The following is a 24,309-nucleotide window of genomic DNA, read 5'->3' on the forward strand; positions in this document are numbered from 1 at the left end:
GCGTACATTGTTTTTTTTTTTTAATTCTACTATAGAGGCATAATTAGTTGGGACAGATAAGAAACAAAAAGTCTGCCTAGTGTTTGTGTCTGCAAGAAATTTATTTGATGTTAAGGCAAAGAGTGGATGACTTGAAATTATTTTTCGAAAAATAGAGTCGATCGAATCTTAGTCTGCTTTGTTTCCTCCAATATGAAGTAGCAGCTGCAACTTTCCACAATCCAAATCAATTAAAAAATTATTTAAGTTGAATTTAATTGAAATTAATTCAGTCACGAAAAAAAATCCTCTTGTCGAATTCCAATAACTTGAAAACCGACGATAATTTTAACTTCGAAAAAAATCTATCGGTTTAGAAAAAAAGTGAATTTCAGAACTCTAATTTTGATTTTTTTTATTTGATTTCGAGAGAAAATTAAACGTAGAACACAGCTAATAGGTTGTGTCAAACTACCAACAACTCTCGTCATCATTATTTTATTCGTTGGTCTTAATTGTCTGAATTGTTGCGATCCTTTCGAATTCTATGGACATTTTCAATTCTGCAACAAACACGTCTATCTCTAAATGTCTCAGAGATACACATTTCTTTTGGACTTATTATTAGTATCTAAAATATATTTGGCGGTCTCTGTCGCTTGATCGCACTTTTTTGGGGGTAAACTTAAATCTTAGTAGTTTAATAATGAGGACCTGAGAAAGACAACAATTTTATGAACGAAAATGTACTACCCCTTTGGTGGAAGTAAAGAATAAGTCGCAATGGACACTTTTGCAGAACGTTAATTACTGATAAAAAGTCAGCGTATCCTTCAAATGAGAAATCTTCATTATACTTATTTGGGACACTTTGTTAATAATAAATTCGTCAACAATTCACTCATTCCTTTCATTTTGAATATCTTTAGAAAAAAAACGTTACAAATAATCAGAATTAACAATGCTAATAATAATAGTAATAATATTAATAATAATTATAATAATAATACAAGTTTTTAATACAAATTATAAAAACTAAAAATAATAATAAATAATTGTAATAATATTAATAATTATTAATATTATTATAAAAATAATAATAGTAATTAAGATTATTCAGGGAGGATTAAATAAAATGTTTGAATAAAACAAGATTTTTAGCCAATAATGAGCTTTTGTCTGTTTATTATTGAACTCCTCAAAGGTTGGTAGTAAAAATTAGGGTTTAAAATTTAGAAAACTCAGTTAATGCGATGGACTTCAGTGGTTTTGTAGAAAACAATGAAATAATAAATTTAAATAACGAATGAAAATTTTTATTATTTAAAACGTCTTTTTTTAAATATTTAAATCATAAAAGAATGATTATTGATAAAATAGTTTCCAACAAAATATTTATTTACGCTAATCAATAAAAGTGAACCTTAGTGGTTGTGAGTATATTACGTTCATTAAGTAACATTTAACAATTATTTAGAATCTTAGAGACCTGAAGAAACGACTAATCACACTTGAAAGTTCTTCATATTTCGTTCATTAGGAAGAAAAAATTCACGATATATTAAAAATTTGTATGAAAATTTAGGTTTTGTAATGTATAATATAAATTTAATATATTTGATTTGCGACTTTGGATTGTAAGATTGTTGCATGCAATTACTTGCATATTAGACTATTTTTTTTTAAACTTTTAGAAGCTTTTATATGCGTCAAGTTTTTGAAATAAAACGCATGTATATGCTGATTTGGTATGGAAAATTTGTTGTTGAAATCACATAGATAATTATGTGTCTGTGCAGAAATGAATTGTTCATGCTTCCGCAAGTTAACATCTAATGAGTTTTTGCATGCCTTACCTATTTAGCATCACTAGCATTACAAGTAAAATATAACAAATAAAGATAAAATGCCTAAATTCATAAAATAAGAACCAAAACCAAATTAAAGTATACAAACTGTTACAATACACAGAAGATGTTTTTAATTATCACATCGCCCATCACTTATATTGACCGCCTTAGAAAAACATAAGGCACAAATAATTGACGGGTAGGAATCTCATATTAATGAAATGAAACTAACAGAAAAACACAACATATAAAATGAATGTGCAGTATTATAAACTTAATAACAAATTAATAAAAACAAAATAAATCGCCATTTAAGCAGAAGACATACAATTGCATGTATAAATAAAAACAAACATTAGCAACTAAAAACAAACCAAACTAACATAAATATAGAAACACACTTGAAAAGGCCAAGTTAAATTTTTATGAACATTCGTTGAAGCATACCTAATGAATAAGAATACATTCACTTATATATAAAGTATATACATAATAAGAAATCTACATTAGCAGACAAACAAAATAATAGAACGAATTTTAAAACGGCAAAATTATATATATCGCTTTACATCTTCATTGTACCCATAGTTAAGTAGGCTATATATTATTCTTAAAAAAAAATTGATCTTATTTCAAACATAAAATGACAAAGCAAACAAATATTTATTATAACATATAGTACCTCAGTACATAAGAATAAAAACATTTAATGAGAATAAGCGAACAAGTCTGTGCAATCAGTATGTAGAAAAGTATTTTGTGTTTCTGTTTCCGCCCAAAAGTGCTGTATACTATAAGATACTTTCTTAGACTCCAAGAGACAAACAAATCATTATTATTGTAAAAAAGGAACATATATGCATATATATATATGTACATGTATGTATAGATACAGGGTGTCTAAATTAAACAAAAAAAAAAAAACAGAACAAAATGTGGTTTGACTTTTAATTCAAAGCGGGCGAAAAGCAGGAAGGATTTGAAAGGGTTGTCCATACAAATTGCTTTTGAACTCCTTAATATTCCTTCAGATTTCTAGCTAAACCGACACACATATATACGAATTACAGGAAATATAGCAGCAGTCCGAAATATCTACCTTAAAGACAAATATACATATATTGTTAATTACTAGTTTTGTCATGCGTGAAATCTTTTCAAAATATTTTGTTTCTAATATATTTTCCTAATCTTCGAAGACCATACAGGCCTCTATATATTTAAAGCATAAGGACCTTGGTTTTTGACTATAAACAAATTATTGATTAGCTATCACCTTACACAATTTTACCACCCAAACTCCTACTTCTTCCAAGTCTGAAATAAATCATTTTTTTTTCTTGAAAACATCTCAGATGTTGTCAAGGTCCAACAACTTCCAATTCTGACTTCAGATATTGCATAAGAAGAAGATTTTCATCTGTCGATTCTGATGCACGTTTTTGTCACTTGAGATAATTTGATGGAAAGGACTCGATATGTATCATCTTCAACTCCAACAACAAGAGTTGAATTCCACAACTATTTATAATGTGAAGATGGTAAACATAGTTCCACCTGGAAGTGTGAAAGTTTTATGCGAGGTTTTAAGCATTTTCGACATCCTTGATCGTAGACCCAATACTATCCGTAGCAGTTGAAAAATAGTATTCCTGCATTTCCTTCCATAACAAGGATTTATACGAAAAACAGTATCTTTTTTAAATTTAATTTTTACTTTATACATTGTATATTTTATAAATACAATATCTTTTTATTTTATGTTTAAGTCACGAGCATAATTTCAGACTATTAGAACACTCGTTCATATAAATACAATTATAATTAGTCTTAATTTACAATTGAAATTTATTATTTTTTTTGTATAACTGTGTAAAATATATAGTAAATGATTTATTGTTAGTTATTAATTATTTGCCTTAGGCTTTGTGTTCTAATCTTTAGTTAAATAATTCTAATTCTTATTTGATCTCTGCTAGTGTTCCAATCTAGAGAAAGGAACAATACAAAATATCCTACAAAAACATTATACATTATACATTTTTATCTAATACTAACTCCCACTCGTCTTATTTTTTAATGTATACATTCGAGTTTGTTTGGTTGAGATTTAAATAACACAAAGTAGTAGTTTATAGAGATTTCATTAATATTATGAATCCTTGCAAATTTTTGAAGTCATTTCATTTAGCGGTTCTAATTCTTTGCTTGAAATTAAATCAAACTCTTGGACAAAATAATAAAAATGCTTATAGCAGGTGTTAACATGAGCTTCCTGATTGAAAATAAAAGAAATGGAGATGAAATAATTTAAGCTAGAGAATAAAATCATTTGAACATACCGCTCCGATGCTTACAATTCGGTCAAAATGATGGATGTACACATGGACGAATACACGAAATAAACGGGTAAGTATTTTCCTACAAAGTGTGACAAAAGTTTTGGGAAAAGGCACATCCGTCGATACGGGAAAAACAGTTTCGTTGTTTATTTGCGATTCTATCCAGTCCATAAGAAGTTCAACGTAACGTGGCGCTGGTAGATGTGTTGGCTTCTTGTAGCTTTTATTTTGTATAAATCAAATTAAAACTAACTTTATAAAATGCTTTTTAACGAAAGAAACTTACTTTTCCCCATCTGCCCAAAGGTATTCATACCGTGACCCACCAGACATAACTGGACATGTTGTTTCACTGCAGAACTCAGACACAGTGCCATAAATTAGATTTATTCGATTAAAGAAGTCCACAACTAAGAAACGATGGAATTAAACAAAAATAAAATGGACATGCTCATATTATGTATTTTAAATATGTATAAGGGCGTAAAAAGAAGAACGAAATTTGTCAAGCTATTAAACCTGCGTTGAAATTAAAATATTGTCAAAAAATAAGTCAAAATCTCAGAGCCGATTTTGTTAGTTAATTTATGGTGTGGCATTACTTGTCATGTTGGGTGCTACGTGCTAGCACTTTTCCTTATTTAAATTTAGACCGTCCGTTTATATTTACGATATTTTCTTAATAAATTACAGAAAAAGGAGTATGTGAAAAATAAGAAATAATTTAAAAAGTTAATAAAGAAAAGTCCTTTTTTTATTTTATTTTAAAATTCAATTCATTTTTAAAAAAGGAGAATTGACATTTTGTTCTACAATTGATATGTGTACGTATATAGCACTCACGTTGTTTTAGCGTTAAGTTGCAACAAAATGTTGTATATACGACTGTTCTGTACTTTTTTGAATAACAAAAATAGAAAGCGGATCCAAGTGGTATTTATTATTTCCCTGACATTAAAACATTTAATTTACATTGATCGAGAATACAATATGAACAATGTAATACTTGATGAAGCATTAATTTAAAAATGTAAAATACTACACATCTCGTATTGGTTAATTCAAATTTGCAGAATTTGCAAGTGTGGTTCTTAATTTTTTTTATTTATCATTGTTTATAAATTCAATAATACGTAATCCTTTTTATTTATCTGGTTTTTAGGCAGCAGACCTGATATATTTTTGCCTATTCTTCTTCAATATCTTTGAAGAAAATGCATATGAAGAATGAACATAATTTTACGGTTTCTGACTTCTCAAAAAATTGTGGACTTAGCTAAAAAAGGTTAAAGTTATCCAATTTCTCATTTTATTTAGTTTTGAAATTGATTACTTGCAGTGACAGAAAAACAAACAATCGGACCACTTTTTATGTGTTAAGTTATTATAAAAAAAACTCAAATATTTGAATTCTTATCTGTAATTTATTTATTTTTTTTAACAAACTTTTTGCAAAATAAAGTTTCTTTGATAAATAAGATATCAATAACCGGAGAAAACATTAAGACCACTTTAAAGAATGTTGAACATTTATTACATAATAGCAGCAACTAAAAGAATTCTTTGTATTGCAATATTTTTATATTTACTGACTTAAACAGGTATTAAACAGGTAAGCTTAACAATCTAGCTTACTGAGTTTTATTTTATATAGTTTTATTTTGGTGACTAATTATTATCTTATCTTATCTTACTAATATTATGAATGTGAAAGTTACTCTGTCTGTCTGTTACTCAATCACGCCTTAACTCTTGAACCAATTTGCATGAAATTTGGTATGAAGATATTTTGATACCCGAGAAAGGACATACGCTACTTTTTACCCCGGTATAACGCATTCCCATGGGAAAATTCAGGTTGGCCCAAACTGCTGAACAGATTTAAATAGTTTGAAACTTAAGAAAGAACATGAGTTACTTTTGAGCTCGGGAAAACAACGCATTCCCATGGGAACAATTACTTTCTGGGGAATCTGATCGCTTTCACTCTTAAATTACCAAAGATTTGAATAATATTTGGGAAATCCTGCAAATATTTTATTTGTCGTGTAAATTTAATTGTTTATTTAATACTTAATGATTTACTCGGTTCGTCAAAAAAGTACAGCTCAGGTTTTTTCATACTACTATCCAAAAACACTATCTAATGCGGACGAAGTCGTAGGTAAAATCTAGTTTTATATAAAATAAGGCAGAAGATTCACCAAATCTAAGCATTAGATCAACTTCATAAACCTACTTTGATTGCCATACGCTTTAAGGTCTTAAAGTGCATTACATTAAATAACTACTATGTTAAGAATATTCTCTTAAAAGCAATTTTGTATAAAACTCAGAAAGCTAGAAGTAATACATTTTGAAAATTCATTAAAATGTTCTAAAAATCGTACTTTTTGAGAATTTATGCACCTTATTGCAATAACTCAGCCCGATGTGAAAGGGGCTTTACTGAGTGTTGACAGAGTCGACAAAAATGAGTTTAGCGGTTTATTAGAGAATAACAAAGTTCATAGTGTTTCGGTCAACATTGAGAGATGAAGCTTTGAAGTAGTTAAGGACTTTGTTCACTTGAACAAAAAATGAAACGCAACAGTTTTTTTTACCAATCTTCGAGTGATTCAAAACATACAGAGTTTGAAAGCACACCGTTGTTCAAAATTCGGAATTAAAGTATTCGTATTTTTTTTTTGGAAAAATATACCGAGCACAAAATTCCTTCAGAAACAACCTTTCGCGAAAAACATGAACACAATTTGTACAAAAAAACAATCGATACTATCAAAAACTAAATAAAAAATCGATTGTTATGGGTTTCAATGGACGAGATAACAGACGCAGTAAACAGATATGTTACAAATGTTATCATTGGAATTTAGGATCCAGATGAGACGTTCGCTAAAGAAACATTTTTATTAAAAGTATAGCAAAACTGAAAATGACAAATCTCTCAACCATCGCCCGGCTCTTCGATGATACGGTTAGAATTCTGGGTGAAGATTTTAACAAAGACTCGATCTTACTTTTTTTTATCAAACGCTGCACCGTTTATGGTGAAAGCGGAGTATGTGAATTAGAAGTGAATATGCTGACATTAACCGCTTTATATCAATTGGAAAAAAAGTTTTTAAAAGCTCCATCCAGAGTGAAAATTTTTAGAGACATAGAACCTGGACTGGAACTTCCTCCACAAGCAATCATAACGATGGGGGACATGGCTCGAAGCGGTGAACTACTACGCCAGCATTTTGAAAAGATTGTTTGGATTTTGTATACTTTTTTTTTTGGCATCAAGCTATGGGTTTATAGTTACATCAATTTCAAAAATTAAATCACGTGATGCGATGAACACAATTTACAGCATTTACAGCAGAGTTTTGGCTGCGAAATCAGTGAAGAAAAAAATAGAACATGTAATGGAAAAAAAACTGGTTTCGAAAAACTAAAAATAATTGACATAGCTTTGTTAGGAGAGAACTCCATAGTAGTTGAAGACTATACAATTGACGTTGAACGGAAGTTTTCCATGTATAAAAGTGTTTTACGATCAAACAGGCAAAGCTTAATTATCAAAAATTTGAGTCAAATGTTAGTTATTTACTACATCAAAAATTTGCATTAATTTTTTTATTTTTGTGGATGTTTCATCTTCAAAAAGTTGAAGTGAAGAAGAGTTTTGTTTGATCTTTTTTTGATTGGAATTGTTCTTATTAATTAATTTCCTAAAGCAAATAACGCTTCTTATAAACATCTTTAACAATTATTGAGCATCTTTTGAGGGCATATATTTGATTTTTAACGGTATATTATAAGCGCTTAAACCTAGTTTTTTAGGACATATTTTTGGTTGCCCTAATCATGACTTTGTTTATTATAGGGATTTTATTTTATTTTATTTTTGTTATGGTGTGTATCTTATTTGATAGATTGAACCCAACACTACACCAAAAATTCGTCTTTTTCACTTCCAATATCTGTGACCTTTAACCCGCCGTTGGTGACGCAAATTTGACTTTGATCAATGGTGACGCCGGTCTCATGGACCGGGTTTTTCAACTGAAGATTTTTCGAAATATGTTACTAATATTTCACGTTTTTTTTTTAAATATATGTTTCTTGACAATAAAATAACGATATTAAATCAACAGAAGCTCTGTTATGACAATACACAAATTCAAATTCAACAAAAGACAATATCGGAAGAGAAATTTATTCGCATTTTTTCACGAACCCGGTCTCACAGACCAGTAGGTCACCATTGGCGGGTTAAGGAAGGCACCTTGGACCTTTACTTTTTCTTCTTTTTGTAAATGATTTTTTCCAAATCATTAAATCTTCACTTTGCCTTATGTTTGATGACGGAATTAGACTGCTAAAATGTATTAAATTGACAATTGATCCAATTCTTCTTCAAAACGATTTAGATAGTTTAGTTAGCTTGTGTTCTACACACCTGCTACATCTTAAATTGATTATATAATATTTCATCGTAACTTTACTAATTAAATCATGAAACGGTCTCCAAAAAAAAAAGGATTTTGGAGTCATCTTTGAACTGAAATTAACTTTTATTCTCCTCGTCGACTAAACTGTAGAAAAAGCTTACTCCTTACTTGGTTTAATATCTCGTAATTCCAATGAATTTTTTGAGCCTTTTACACTCAAGGCGTTAAATTACTGCTATATCGGATCAGTACTTGAGTATTGCTGTGTAATATGAAACCCGTACTCTGCATTTTAATCCACTTGAAACCATTCAAAAACGATTTATTAGAATCAAAATCAAACGGGGTGGCGCAACAGTCCGTTGTGAACCAGGGCCTAGTGACTTACAACTCTCAACCATTCCTGTGTGCGAGTACTGTTGTCAGGAATGGAAGGGACCTACAATTTTTAGGCCGAATCCGAACGGCTAGTTTGAGAAAGCGCTTTTTCATGACAAGAATTACTCTTGAAGGATTTGTCAATTCCTCGCAAGAGGCAGTACCCGCGAAAATTATTTTTTTAAATTAAGGTTGCACAGGCAGGGATTGAACCCAAGACCCCTTGCATGACAGTCCAACGCACTAACCATCATGCTACGGGTACTTACATTAGAATAGTAGTATGTAAATTAAATTGGAATATCTCAATGCCTTCATGCGGTACAAGGTGTAATCTTCTTGACCTTCAACAATTAAAAACTGGAAGACGATACTTTGAGATTGTTTTAATTCGTGATATTCTTGCTTAGCAATCTGATTACTCCTATTTTCTTTCGCTGATTAAATTATATGTTCCTTAAAGAGAGTTGCGAGTACATAAAATATTTTTGAATCATTTCAGAGACTAAACTACGGGCTCAATGAGCCCATAACACGATGCCTGAAACATGCAAGTCTAGTATGTAGTTATATTGACTTTTAAAACAATATTTATTTTAAAGAAATGTTATGCTTCAATCAATGCACCACAAATTGCAGCTATTTTTCAATTATTCTAAAAGATTATATATATTAACATTATATATAGTCTTCTTAATGATTAAATAATTCATGAATAAAAAACACAAAGTGGTCCTATTGTGTTGCCCGTCACTGTAATAATGCATTGGTGGAAAATTTTTTGGTTAAATAATAAATAAAAACTTCCTAATAAAAATTAATGCAACATAGGAAAATGTATACATTTTCAAACTTAAAATGTCTCTTAAACCTCAATCGCCATGGGTATCTTGTATCATATCCTAGCAAGCGGACAACAGAACTGAAACTTATTGCTTCTTGCTCTTATTTTGCAATAAACAATGACAAGTTTCAAACTTGGTGATTAAGGAAGAACATCACATAAACTAAATTATTTATATTTTAAAATATATTTACCATGCACAGCCAGCCAATCGTTCATGTTCTCGCCTTCCGGCAAACGCACCACCTGACGCAAATTAATGCCAGACTGAAGACTTGCCTGTGCCTGCTTATGCAAAGAATATCGAATTGTACCGGTTGAAAAGCGTTTTTTCGGCCTAAATGTCTAGTACAAGATAAAATTCAATGATTTGATGATTTCGTATGTTTTAGGGTAAATAGTGTATATTAACCTTTCCTTTTTGAAAGAATTCAAGAAATCCGTTTAGAGCCATTCTTTCTTTCTGAAATAATTGTGTGTAATTTTTGTTTAATAATTTTTATAGATTGAGTAAATATGGAAGCACAGAATTAGTGTTGCATAGATGGATGATGAGTTTATTTCAATGGTTTTATTTTTGGTCAAGTGAATTATTATTATGCGTTTATTTATTTATACAAAAATGCATTTATTTGTTATGAATTGAAGCGCCACTTAAATTTATATGGAATCAAAATATTAAAACTGTAGTACTTTCACATTATTTCGACGCATTGTAATGTTTTTTTTTTAATTTTATTATTATTTAGTGAATAATTGAAAATTATTTATTGCTTATATTTTCTTTATGTGAGCCCGTCGTTTCGTTTGCTTTAACAAATACAAAACTTAGTTGAAGGAAGAAGAAATAAGATTAAACAACTGTAATGTCTTATGCATATTAAAATATTAAATTTGCCCTCAGAATGGAATATAGTGTTTTTGATAAGAAGCTGTCAAAATTCAGGGCAGGTGTTTTTCTTTTAACAGGGTGTCTACACTATACATGATTTAAATTCTGTCTGCTTTTGTTTGGTGAGAAAATGTTGACATGAAATTTAAAAGATACCTGTTTTACTTTTTGGGTTGGCTGATAAATTTATAAGTTTCCTTTAAGTAAGATTAAAATGTTTCACGGATTTGACCAATGAAATAACCCATGCAGAAGAAATAATAAATCAGATGTCTTAACATAATTTTCACTGCCTCACTAGCACAAAATGTATGTAATAAGTTGTTTGCATTAAATGTAAAGCTAACATTGGTTTTCCTTTTTATCATTGGAAACAAACATTCGAACTTTTTTAGACAGGTCATTAAGCTATCATTAAAAATTTGCTATCCTTATTGAAATCCAAAAACAAATTTTTACTGACAGAAATCTGTCATTAGAACTGTGTGAAATTGGAACACAAATCACTGGAACGATTCGTTTCACTCTTGAACATAAAAGTATAAGCTGTTCAGGAAAATGATTTTAGGTCCGGATAATTAAAAAATACATTTTTAGAGAAAAATAAATGTGCAATTACACTTTTTTTCTCAACAAAATTCCTTGCGTGATTTCAGATCGATCAGTTTATAATTTTTATTTCTAATCAAAGGCAAACACCGTCACATATCGATTCAAAAAAATTTTCGGATCGATTTCAATGATAGCTATAAATGGCACCTAAACATTTTCCGGTGGATTACAATCAGAAATTCATTTTCAATGCTTCAATATAAGCAGATTTTTAAATTCATCGTCAAAAACAATATTTTGTTTTTTAAAAGCCCGCTGGAATTTTTATCTCTAACCTCTCTAAAACAGAAGTGAAAAGTTCAGAAGGTTTAAAATTTTACTTTTTCACTAAATAAAACTAAACTAAACTAGTTGAATGATATATGATGCCTCTCAAATATAATATTTTTTATGAACACGCCTTTTTTTTAAACATAGGTTCAAGGCACTATTACAACAACTTGATCCCAAAAATATATGAATCTACAACGGTTTACAAAAGTTTACTTTTAATTTAAAAAATAAATTATTATTGCAAGACATAATCTTACAAGTCCCAAATTCGTTCGCCAAACACCCAGAAAATTAACGGATCGTTTTACCAAACGCTTGTCTAGGACCAATCGCTACCTTAGGGTGTATACTTTTTAAGGATAAAATCCTCTCAATTTAGCTTATAGGCCGAAAAAGAGTAAAGCCATTTAGTCGGGACTGCTTTTAGTTCTACACGAATGATTCCACAACTACTCTGTGCATTTATTCTGTCAGTTGGACATATGTCCTTTATATAAAAATGTATCCGAATACATTTGGGGAAATGTGCAAATATATTTATTTATGTCCATTAATTAAAAAGAAAGCATTAGATTTAAATAAATATATGTATGAGGTTAACTAAACAAAAATTGCTCATATATTTAACGAATATTTAATTTATATTTTTTATTGTGTTAAGTGCAAATCATTTTTGAAATAAGTATCCATATCTAAACAAATGGTTTTTCATTTTCAAGTCAGCACTTTATATTTTTACGCTTATATTTATTATTTGACAGTCACACTTGAAAGATAGAAAGGTTTCCTTAGAAATTAAAATTGTAGAGATAAATTATGTCTTTTCCCGATCGTCGTAGTTACCCTGAGCCTCCACAAGGGAAAAATCCAATCCAACTTCTCTTCTCATTCCAGCAATCTCATCCGCAATCCAGTGTTTTTTTTTAATGGGCATATTATGTCTTGCCATGAGCAACCTGAAATGTCACATTTGACACAACGGTTAATCTGTTGTTTACTTATTTGTTGATTTACCTTTTTTGTCGGTAGATGTTGTCTTTTTACAAAATAAAATTAAAACAAATTACATAAAAAATGCCTTTGAGAAGTAGTAAACAACAACAATATATGAAATTAAATATATTTCCATTTTCTTTAATTAGTTTTACTTACTTACGTTCACCACTACATACAACAAAAACGTCAAATTTGATGACAGGATTTTGATCTACTCAAAAAATTCAAACTGCGATGACCAGATCATGAGCTGGATGTTGGATTGTTTGCTCTTTGCTCTTAAAGAGTTGAAATTAGAATTTTTATGATTCGATTTCGCAAGTATTCTATATCCCACACGCACAAATGAGGAAAAGAATTGCAAATCTTATTTATGTAGTTGCTTGATGTGAATGAATAGTTAATATTGTCTGCGAAAATTTTTAGAAGTCTTAGAAATAAATCAGGCTAAGTATATTCTTCATAAATAGTCTTCTTATTTGAGTACATTTTTAACATAATTTCTTTTATAAAATAACCAATTTAGATGAAAGTAAGCAAAGAGTTTTACCCTAAGCTGCTCCGTTTTAAAAGGATCGTAACCAGAACGAAAACGTTATATTAGTGAAACTAATCGTGAGCAGGGTGTCTTCCCACATTTATATTCGCTGATTAGATTTGTAAACGTCAAAAATACATATAAAGTGTTTTTGGTTAAAGTAAGTTGTTGTGTAGCCTATGTTATGTATTAAATTCATTATCATTTTTATTTTTGTTTAACTTGGAAAATAATGTGGGCTTCCAAGTTGGGTTTCCTATGGAATAATAAACTGTCATGCAAAATAATTACCACCAATTGTAAAAGTAATCTTTTCACTTCTTCAAAATGCAATGCTGGGCACTCAAAATGGGCAAATATAAGGCACATAAAAGCTTTGAAAGATGGACAAAAATCGGCATTGTTCACAAAATATGCACGACAAATCCGACTTGCTATCCAAGGTACTCTCCAGCATTGTTTTTATCTTAATTCAACTTATATAACTTAAAATTGCAATGGTTTTTCCTTTTTCTATAGACGGTGGATCATCTGATCCTGCTCTTAACGTTCAATTGAGAAATGTGATGGACGATGCTTTGCGGAAAAATATGCCTATGGCAACTATTCAGAATTGTATTAAAAAAACGACGGCAAGTAAAACACTCCTGAAAAAATATTTCCTCTGCTGGCGTTTTCGACACAAAGTCTTTGCCATATGTGCGCTCTATACTGATAACTTTCCTCAGTTGAAAATGGATTTGGCTGCTGTTCTGCGAAAATCTGGGTAAGAAGGAAGAGAAATCAGTTAAGAATATCATAGTTTGTATGGAGACATTTTTAATTAGAACAGTTTATATTGAGGGACAACATATGTTTGATGAGGTTGGTATCATTGAAGCTATTGCCAATCAAGATAGTATATCCAAAAGCAAATCCCTGGAAGAATTTGAACAGATCTGCACCGAAGATGCCATTGAATGTGGAGTAGAAGAAGTGGAAGTGCTTGATGAAACTAAGGGCACAGTTAATGTACATTTTTTAATAAGCTACAGTAAGAAGACATGATTTTTAAGCTAATTTTTCTAGTTTTTTTGCGATCCTGTCCAGTTGACTACAATATCTCAAGTATTGAAAGAGCGAGGGTACTTAGTAGAAAATGCTGAACATTTATTTGTTCCAAAGGTAAGTGTAGTGATGGATTTTACCACTCAAGTTCTGGGTATTGATTTTGTGTACGTTCTTTCAGACAACGGTTGAACTCTCAGAAGACGAATTTAATGCGTACCAGAACTTCTTAACTAAAGTCCGAGAATTTTCTGGCGTAGAAGAAATTTATGATAATGTTAAAGTTTGAAAAAAGAAATAAATACAATATTTTACCATTTTTGACAAAGGGTAAATAACTTTATAATGCTGTTGGAATTGATGCTTTTCTAATTTATTTTAATTGCATCCGTACATACTAAATCAACCTGGTTTCGGTGCGTAGGAAACACTTTTAAGAGCTTTAAATACACTATGTTGAAACGTTGTGTTATCAACAAGTTACCTCAATTGTTGCACCTCCACCCTAAAAATTCAGCCCTATCACGAACAAAATTCCACCGGCATTTTTTCCCATTTTGGGAAAGTTGCTATCGTGAATGATCTTCGAAAAGAGGGAAAATATTTCTTGGGAGATTCCCGATGGCAAACTTTTTTTCCCGGGTAGCATTTTATTTCCGGGGAAAAAAAGTTCCCTTTATATTGACGATAGGGCTGTGTATATATATCACGCTTGACGGACCCTGTATGCTTCGTAAATGTTTATTTTTACTAAATTAATGGAATGGAATGGCCTAATGGTTAGCGCGTTGCACTGTCATGCGATAGGTCTAGAGTTCGATCCCTGCCTGTGCCACCTAAAAAAGTTTTATTCACGGGTACTGCTACTTGCGAGGAATTGGAAAATTCTCCAAGAGTAATTCTTGTTATGAAAAAGTGCTTTCTCAAAATTAGCCGTTCGGATTCGGCATATACATAAACTGAAGGTACCCTCCATCCCTGCAGTTGCTCGCACACAGGAATGGTTGAGAGTTGTAAGTCGCTAGGACTCGGTTCTCTACGGACTGTTGCGCCATCTAATTTATTTGGAATGAAATAAAAGTGCAGTTTTTCTTTTTATTTTATTAAAAACATTGAAGAAAAGCAATGACAAAAATTACACAACAGTTTTTGTCATTTCCTTTCTGCAATTAAAAATAAAGCGAATTGATAAAAACAGTTCCGGATCCTCTGTAATAGGTTTCTTTAATTTTTAACTAATTTACTCCGGTTTCGTTAGTTTTCGTTTACACTGAAATTTGTGGTAGAGACGATTTTCAATTAAATAAGCTTTGTATTTCTTATAAAATTCTTGAAATATCGAATCATAAACAAATTTTTGATTGGAAAAGTGAAACATACGTACACAAAATTGTATTTATATAACTGAGAAACGGAAATCTCTGGAGTCTTAGAAATTAAAACTAGCTTAATGAATTTTTTCAAAGTGATTTTTGACACTTATAGAACCGTAAAAAAAAATAAAAATTGACATTTGGATTCTGCAATATATAAATATAATATACTTAACCGAAAGTAAGCTAATGTCAAAACCGAACGAAAAGTTATCAAAAGTTATCGTCAAAACAAAAAGTAACCATAATGGATTCAAGTAACTTAAGCAAATTTGACATTCCGTTAAGCTCGAGCCATTTAAATGCCTCTTGCGTAATTGCACGAAAGTTAGCGAAATTTAACGAAACTGAGCAGAACGTCTGTTATGGTTGGTCACATATAAGGCTGCGTATTGGTTCGTTCCCTTAAGCTGGCTTAAGCTCGGTTAAGTCTATTATAGTTGGGCCTTAAGTTGCCTAGTGGCAGTAGGATATCCAGTGCAATTTCGTTTGGTACTTTTCAGCTTAACGAACTGAACTGAACATTGGAGAACTGTAGTTATAGAACTTCCAATCTGTCTAGTTCATACAACACGAAAAAATGTGATCAGAGTCCAATTGGAATGGGTCGAAACAGTTTTGACCCAATGGGCTTTGTCGTGCATTGCATGTACAGCATTAAATTACAGCTGGACTCAAAACTGGCCAAATGAATATTTTGACGTTTATAAATGAAGACTAAAGATTTACAAATAAAAGATAGATAGGTTTCACTCAAAAACTCTCTATACGAATTCCGAAAGTACTCCATTTACTAAGAAAGACATCTTTCGTACGTTTCAATTCGCAAAACGGCAAAACCCGTTTGATTACATTACTGTATTTGTAATTTTGACAATCAATCCATGAATAGATCTAAAAACCAACAACAAAACGATACGGTGGGCCAGCGGCACTTTGCAAAGTAACAACAAAACGGGAAGGTGAATAATTTTTTTTTTAATTTTTCTCTACACTTTTTTCGATGAAAAAGTAAGTTCTTTAATTTTGCAGTCATTTTGTTGATAATGAACCAATGTGCATTTTCGTCTTGAAAACCATGTTTAACATCAGTTTATTATAATTAATTAATTATAATAATCACCATGAAATGCAAAAGATTTCAAAATTCACCTCGTAGTATTGTATCAAAGATGCGTTCAAAGAATTACCAAACTAAGACCGCGAGCGCAATTTATTGAATTGTACTAAACTTTTGTTAATGAACGGCTGAAATATTTTCTTTGCAAAAAATTAAAATCTGTATCAAATTAATTAATCCAAGTATATTTATAGTTCGTTTTCTAAAATTTAAGCTTTCAACTGTTTTCCAATTTTATCTAGATTAATAAATAATAAATTTAGTTTAGTTTATTTCATCAAACAGAGTATAACTTTTGCAGACTACTTTCAAAAGTTAATATAATAATTCAATTAAATATAATTATATGTACAAAAATAATAATAAATAATAATGGTAGCAATAGATAATTTTTAATTACAAATCAAATTGCGATAACAAAGCAAACATAACATTTTTTTTAAAAACATCTCTTGAAATATTAGAAAAAATATCTATAACCTCAACAACAGAATTCGTTTCTCTTATACAACGTGCAAACGGTTCGTTTCTACTACTAATTTAAAAAAAGAATTATCGTCATAAAGAGTGTTTTTGGTTTTGTCTACAAGCTGCAATGTCGATTTGTACACCACATGCTAATATCAATTAAATACGAATTTATCAGAAGTTAATGGCAAACTGAAGATCTAGGTTTACTAAATTTTTCTTTAGACGAACGCAATATTTAGATCAGTCCAGAACAAATTTAAATCTTTCTTAATTATTAAATGAACAGCAAAAGAGGAAATGAATACGAATGGTTGATAACAATCACATAGAAGTGTACTTATGAATGCATGTAGAGTTGAGACAAATTAATTTTATTTTTCTTAATACATGTAGATTTTGTTGATTATGAAGCATTTTAGAGAACGTGCATATATTTTGCAATAATTCAGTTAAAAGTTTGCGTAAGAGAATATAATAGACAACGCGGTCAAATGCCTTAGCAAAATCAGTAGAAATTATATCGGTTAAGATAAGATTCAAAATTATACACAATATAATGCGCCATCAATGTAAGATTAGTGGATGTAGGTCTACCGGATATAAAAGCGCGTTGGAAATAAGATACAAAATCTTTTAATTGAAAATCAGCCTTGTCACAAATTATTTTGCCTATGGAACTCCTTGCCTGCTAACCTGAGAGGGATACACAGCAGCACTCGTTTTGAGAACTCTTTAAAGAACTTATACAAATGCTGAAAATGTTTCCAAAATAAAAATCACTTTGTCTTAGAATTTAAAAATGCATGTTATTTAATTTTTCATCATGATCATTTATCTAAAATAAATTTTCTCTTAACTTCAAGCAAATTGTAAATTTAGCATAATAATTTGATTCCTCTTTTTAATTTGATAAAATTTAAATCTGAACATAATAAGTATTAAAAATAAGACTCTATGTTTTAAAATGCTTAATGATAATAAATAAATACAAAAAATACAAATAACTAAGGAGGACCAGATATTTTGAATATTGGTCTATAATTAGTTATTTCTTATTCAAATCCACGTTTAAAAATTGGTACTATTATATAAAGTTTCCAACAATCTAGAAATTCGCTATATTTTGGTTTACAATATAATAACAACAAAGCTATAGCTTAGAACTGATGTTTTCATTGAGAAAAGTAACCACAAAATTCTTAAAATATCGACATTCAAGGACTAAAAACTCACTTGGCAGTGAAAACAAATTTTATTCACCTCACAAATGCCGCTACCACAGCGCATCATTTCGGTGGCTTTGATTTTCTCTTCTATTCATGGTCAAAATGTCAAAATCAACAGACTTTGGAGAGTGAAACGTACGAAAGCTTCCCATCTTAGTAATTGAGTATTTTTGGTGTGAAGAGACACGCGACAGACATATGTTTTGTATTTGACACTTAAAATATGTATATGAATAGCCAGTATAATTGTTTTGGAGGTAAGATTTTAGTAGTGCTCTTGCGGAGGCGTAGTAATTATTATTTCCTTTTTTCTCTAGGGCTCACAAATTATAATTAATTCCCGGCTTTGTGAGAGGGAGCTGTTTGTGTTTTATATTTAATTTCAATTGATAAATTGAGATAATGGGTGCAAACCAATCATCAGCTGAAACTCGTAGTGTTTCCATGGATAACCCAACACCAGCAGGTGTAATAGATGTATCCGATGAGGTTGTGCAACGACTCAAGTTGGGAATAAGCAGAGGTAAGTGAACAGCTGAGTTGGTGGCGACTCTATGAGTTAAAGTCAACACACAACGAGAATCACAATAATCTGTTATGCAACACTCTTGCTTTTAGTTTAATTTTATTCATACAAGAAATTAATTAATATTTTCTGCAAACAACTAAAAATCAACTTCTAATTCTCATGAAGGAAATGAAAAAGTCATTTTAATGCAATCAAAAGACGCTTCCAATAAGCTGTCAATAAGTTCCTTGATTCATTTGCAGATCATATAGTGTGTTTTTAATTTCCTCTTTGATTCAATTTTTTGTCGTGTGGATTTTGTGTATTTTTATTTTGTAAATATGATTACATGTGTGGAACGGTTAAAATATCAACAATCGATTTGCATTTGTGATTGGAAAAAGACGCTACAAAAGTAGAACAATCTATTTAACTAAAAATAACGAAGAAACAACAATTTGTCGAGAAAGGGTGCAAAACTCAATACATACTTTAGTTCGATTTTTTAGTCACTAAACATTTTTTTTTAATTCGGAAAAATATTGCAAATATATTCACGATATGGTTGCATTAAACAAAATTGTATAATACCATTCCGGAATATTTTTCAACATGAGAAAGAACTATGGCCACCCCTCTCCTCATCAGAATTAAAAGAAATGTGACTTCCTTGGTAAACTGCACTTAAAGACATGAACAAATAGTTGATGTACAAAAGATTTCAAGTTCATTAACATATTTATTTATGAATGCAATGAAACTAATTAATTCAATAATAAATTAAGATCTTTCAGACTACAGAATATAAAGAGGAATGCCAAATTTACTATGAAGTGAAAAGTGACGTAGGACCCGTGGCGTGATGGTTTGTGCTTGAAACTGTCATGCCTGAAGTCTTGGGTTCAATCCCTGCCCTTGCCATCTAAGGGGTTTCTTTTTCCACGACCTCTTAAAAGGAATTCTCAAATTAGCAGTTCGGATTCGGCTTAGAAATAGATCCCCTCCATCCCTGATAACATTACTTTACACAGGAATGGTTGAGAGTTGTAAGTCACTGGGCCCTAGTTCTCAACAGGCTGTTGCTCCACCTAATTTTTTTTTTTAAATGCGACGTTGAGTGGCAAACATTTTAAAATTGTTCATGGAAAATCTGAGATATTTAAACTTGAAATTCGCTATAGTAAAAAAAGCATTTCCATTATAGTATCGACATACAAAAGGTAGTAAAATAATGTTGATATTTAATGAAAGGTCTATCATTAAATGTATATAAGAAGCGCGCTCTACGAAAAAGTCTGTATGAGCTAAAAACATTATATGGGGATATGAATCCTTCGCATATTCACCCCCAGAAACCCAATTGCTTACATTCATTTTAACAGCTTCTGCAATGAAATAATCAAACATCTACCACCAATATAAAGCTGTATAAACGATTTAGCCAATTGGCTCTGAGCCACTTTGACCTGGTACAAATGGAAACGGTCCGAATATGTCCAGCATTCAGGGCAGAGTCATAGCCATTTTGTGAGATTGATTATTTTTATATTTTTCACAAGCAAAAATAAGTCAAATAAAATAACATACAAAAGACTTGTATGTAATAAATTGAAAATGTTCATTCATTCGTTTAGACCAACCATACTCAACCTTTTTTTTAACGGGCCACATTGTATTAGTACCCGTGGCATGATGGTTAGTGCGTTGGACTGTCATGCCAGAGGTCTTGGGTTCGATCTCTGCCTATGCCATCTAAAGTTTCTTTCACGGTTACTGCCTCTTGCGAGCAATTGCCAAATTCTCCAAGAGTAATTCTTTTCATAAAAAAGTTTTTTCTTAAATTTGCCCTTCGGAATCGGCTTTAAACTGTCCCCTCCATCCCTGACAGCAGTACTCGCACACAGGAACGGTTGAGAGTTGTAAGTCACTAGGCCCTAGTTCTCAACGGACTGTTGCGTCATCCAATTTATTTCATTTACATGGATAACTTTGTAACGCTACCCCGGGCCACAATATTTTTTTTATCGATTTATCAATTTAATTTGCATACATGCATACATTATGTATTTATTTATTTATTGAAAATATTTTATGTGATTTTTAAAATTGAGAACACATTTTCAAAACTTTATTTAGATCTGGCTTGTTGCTGAGTGCCAACCTAATGACATCATCTGGTTGGGAGTCCGTAAGTTTGTACGGTAAATATTTTTTGCATATTTCATTCTGGAAAACGAAGATTCGCAAACAAATGTAGATCCAAATAATGTCAGCAGAATCTGTGAACATCTTTGGACGATTGCATATTTTTCGGGGACGACGCTCCAAAATTCTAAGTATTTCCCTTTTTTCCTTAAGCAGAGCTTCGAGATTTGAATCGTTTTTAAAATCGATGAACTCATCAAAAAACTTTGCCTGATCTTGATTTTAAACAGAAGCCACTTGTGAGATAGCCACTGTTTCCAGATGCCACGGGTTTTCTACAAGCGTTAAGCATTTTTTTTAATTTTTCTGATATCATGAAACCTTTTTTCAAATTCTTTTGACAGTGCTGTTAAAATTCAATATTGTCTTCAGAGATGTCGATGAGGTCCATTGTAGCTATACCATTGTAGGAAAATATTGTAGCTGTGTACTTCTTATTTCTTCATGAAAAATATTTAGCTTGTCTTTAAAAGCAAACATTTTACTTGCCATCTGTGAAATTATGTTATTTTGTCCTTGTAAATTTCGATTGAGGCTATTAAGTTGTCCTGTGATTTAGCATAAAAATGCTAAAAGACATCACCATTGATCATCTTCCAATTCAGTGCTGGAATCGAAAGCCAAGCTAAAAAACATACAGATTCTTAAGTTTTCTATTAAATTTGTACGAATATATTTGGAAATGTCTTCATTACGTTCCACACATGTTGAATCAGACAGCTGTAGTTTTTTGTTTCAAAAAATATTTGTTTTTTGGTGCTAAATTTATCAAACAGTATTCAGTATATCGGCAGCACTTACGAAACATTCTTTGACAATTTCTGCATCTATGAACGGTTTCATGTGCTTACCAAGAGTATAGCAAATTTCGTAAGATGCCTTAGTTACTACAGAGTGTTGAGATAATGCCACGGACATAACATTTAGTTGCTGTTGTAATAAAAAATTTAATTTCCCACTACTTAATTGTGTTCCAGGAGGATAAGTTTCGTTGAAAGGTTTGTGTTTTGTCTTAAAATGACGACCAATATTATACTTTTTTAAAATAACCTTTTCACGGCATATTAAACAGGTAGCAGCGTTGTTTTTGCTTGGCACAACAAAATATTCTGTTTCCCATTCGTCTATTAGATATATCATCAGATATATTTCGTTTTAGTTTCGTTTAAGAATTTATAAGCTCGAGGGCCGCAAATATTGACCTAAACTGTTTGGTCACATTATAAAAGTTGTAAACAGAAACACATGGCAAGATTTGAATTTTTGTATGAGTTAGGCTGAGATGGTAACGTTGTTGTTAGGTGGCGGGATAAAATTGAAGGAACAGGTAGAACTACTCGCTCGTTAAATCTCCACACATAAGGGAGACCTGGCTCGACCTTGTTGATTTTTTAACTTGTCGAAAACCCAAATGAAACGGCAACCACCTCAGTTTCTCCACACACATTAGATTAAGGATCGGCTCTGGTACTTCTGGATCTTTGGCTTTGTCGTGTATAACTAGCTTAAATTCAAGGACAATATCTGTTTTTAATATTTTAATGGAGGCTTTATACCGTATCAAGCTTTAAATAATTATTCCACTTAAATCTTAAAAATATTATACAAAATATCACACGTATATATTTTAATTTGTGTGTCTCCTATAATATTCCTTAAATTTATTTATAACTATATACTTTTAAAAAAGTTTACAGTTCACTAATTTAAACTTTTTATCCTATTTCTTTGTCTCTTTATATTTTTAGCAAAGCAAGAGAAAAGGGAACCAAACAAGTCGGAAACTACGCATGCAGTTCCAGTTACTGAACAAAAAAGAGCTTCAACAGCTGCACCACCACCTGTTGCACCAAAGCCAGCAGCAGTAGCCCCACCACCATCTGCAGCACTTCCAAAAACAACATATTCAAACCCATCGCCTCCCCAATCGACAACATTAGCAGCTATGTCACAATTTCCACGACTTGTGGGTGAACCAACAATTACTGCCATGGAAATGCGTCGTCAAAAAGAAATCGAACTCCGTGAAAACGACGAAATATGGCGAACTCGCATGGCTCAGCTTGAACAAAATCTAAATAAAACAAATGCTGTTATGGAAAAACAATATAACGCAGCTGCTGAAGATGTACGAAAGCGTTTTGCACATGCTTCAGGAACTCGTAAATTGCCACCTTGTCAAGATCTAAAAGCGCAAATAATTGCTTGTTATCGTGCTTATCCCGGTGAGTCACTAAAATGTGCCGAGGAAGTAGAAATGTTCAGAAATTGTGTTGCAGTTCATCGCATTAAATGTTTAGACAGCGTACAGAAAGCACCAGCTAAAGGTGCATAGCCCGATGGCAGTTTGTGAGATGTATCGATACAAAATACGAAAAAGTAAATAAATGTTAAAGATTATCAGTTCTCATCCTATATCTTTATGTATTTAACATTATAAACAGATAACAGACTTGAGCTGATAGATCTAATATCGAAAGTGCTTATAAAAAATAAATAAATAAAAAGCAAAGCTTAACTACAGTTTAACAAATTAAAATTGAATCCGAGTAAAATTTTCTGTTTTATTTTCATAAAATATTCAAGATCGTAAAAAGTGTAGGTTAATTTAGGAAAATTCTTAAAGCTAGACTTAAATGGCATGTCTGAAGTTAAGTTGATCAATATTAAATGGGAATCTTTTCTAGAAGAAATGGTGAGTCTATTGTCCCTGCTCAAAGCTGGCGTAGAAATTGAACATCAGCGAATTCGTGATATTTTGTTCGGTGTGTAGATTTTTAAGTTTCAAACGAGCTTCATAAGGTGGTTTATTACCCCAAGGATGACTGCGGAGTGCAAATCGGAGAAATCTGCATTATACAGATTTAGCGTTTTGAGAGTTAAGAGTTCCTATTGGGAGACCAGACATGTAATCAAGGTTGTGTAGTTTGAATTTAGTAACATAGGGGTTCACCCATCTTTTGATAAAACCAAGAGATTAGTTGGCCTTGTTAATGATATGATTAAAATGAGCTCAAAAATTTGGTCTCTAAACCAGACTGGCACTTCAAATATTTGAAATGAAGAACGTTTGGTTTTCGTTCTTAACATTTAATTGATCAATCCATTTTATCGAATCGTTGAGTGTTCAAGTTACAACAAAACGCTGTACTGAAGGTTTACTAATACTCAATTATATTACATTTTAATACAAGACAGATGAGAATTTCAGTT

General features: G+C 31.2%; 3 protein-coding genes across 3 annotated transcripts; 2 read left to right on the forward strand and 1 right to left on the reverse strand.

The window, feature by feature from the left end:
• Positions 1 to 3,523: 3,523 nt before the first annotated feature.
• LOC129953316 (MOB kinase activator-like 3) lies at positions 3,524 to 10,713 on the reverse strand. Its single transcript, XM_056066398.1, has 6 exons — positions 10,529 to 10,713; positions 10,248 to 10,298; positions 10,030 to 10,180; positions 4,458 to 4,581; positions 4,172 to 4,391; positions 3,524 to 4,104 (listed from the first exon to the last, which is right to left on the reverse strand). Exons 1-6 carry the CDS (start codon positions 10,547 to 10,549, stop codon positions 3,982 to 3,984), a joined length of 690 nt encoding a protein of 229 aa, XP_055922373.1. The 5' UTR covers positions 10,550 to 10,713; the 3' UTR covers positions 3,524 to 3,981.
• Positions 10,714 to 13,283: 2,570 nt separating this feature from the next.
• On the forward strand, positions 13,284 to 14,550 carry LOC129953294 (probable transcriptional regulatory protein Cagg_2594). The gene is made up of 5 exons (XM_056066342.1): positions 13,284 to 13,589; positions 13,666 to 13,912; positions 13,974 to 14,157; positions 14,215 to 14,310; positions 14,375 to 14,550. The coding sequence occupies exons 1-5, from the start codon at positions 13,379 to 13,381 to the stop codon at positions 14,480 to 14,482; spliced, it is 846 nt and encodes a 281-aa protein (XP_055922317.1). The 5' UTR covers positions 13,284 to 13,378; the 3' UTR covers positions 14,483 to 14,550.
• Positions 14,551 to 18,648: 4,098 nt separating this feature from the next.
• On the forward strand, positions 18,649 to 23,640 carry LOC129953321 (MICOS complex subunit mic25a). The gene is made up of 2 exons (XM_056066407.1): positions 18,649 to 18,906; positions 22,845 to 23,640. The coding sequence occupies exons 1-2, from the start codon at positions 18,786 to 18,788 to the stop codon at positions 23,429 to 23,431; spliced, it is 708 nt and encodes a 235-aa protein (XP_055922382.1). The 5' UTR covers positions 18,649 to 18,785; the 3' UTR covers positions 23,432 to 23,640.
• Positions 23,641 to 24,309: the final 669 nt, after the last annotated feature.

The sequence above is a fragment of the Eupeodes corollae genome, chromosome X, assembly GCF_945859685.1.
Source record: "Eupeodes corollae chromosome X, idEupCoro1.1, whole genome shotgun sequence".
In the NCBI taxonomy this organism is placed as follows: Eukaryota; Metazoa; Arthropoda; class Insecta; order Diptera; family Syrphidae; genus Eupeodes; species Eupeodes corollae.

Coding starts and splice junctions, on each gene's coding strand:
- LOC129953316 (XM_056066398.1), bottom strand. CDS start 10,549: ATGCGTCGAAATAATGTGAAA. Junction 4,392..4,457: donor CTTTGGGCAGATGGGGAAAA/GTAAGTTTCTTT, acceptor ACAAAATAAAAG/CTACAAGAAGCCAACACATC. Junction 4,105..4,171: donor GAATTGTAAGCATCGGAGCG/GTATGTTCAAAT, acceptor ATTTTCAATCAG/GAAGCTCATGTTAACACCTG.
- LOC129953294 (XM_056066342.1), top strand. CDS start 13,379: ATGTGGGCTTCCAAGTTGGGTTTCCTATGGAATAATAAACTGTCATGC. Junction 13,590..13,665: donor AATCCGACTTGCTATCCAAG/GTACTCTCCAGC, acceptor CTTTTTCTATAG/ACGGTGGATCATCTGATCCT. Junction 14,311..14,374: donor AACATTTATTTGTTCCAAAG/GTAAGTGTAGTG, acceptor ACGTTCTTTCAG/ACAACGGTTGAACTCTCAGA.
- LOC129953321 (XM_056066407.1), top strand. CDS start 18,786: ATGGGTGCAAACCAATCATCAGCTGAAACTCGTAGTGTTTCCATGGAT. Junction 18,907..22,844: donor CAAGTTGGGAATAAGCAGAG/GTAAGTGAACAG, acceptor TTATATTTTTAG/CAAAGCAAGAGAAAAGGGAA.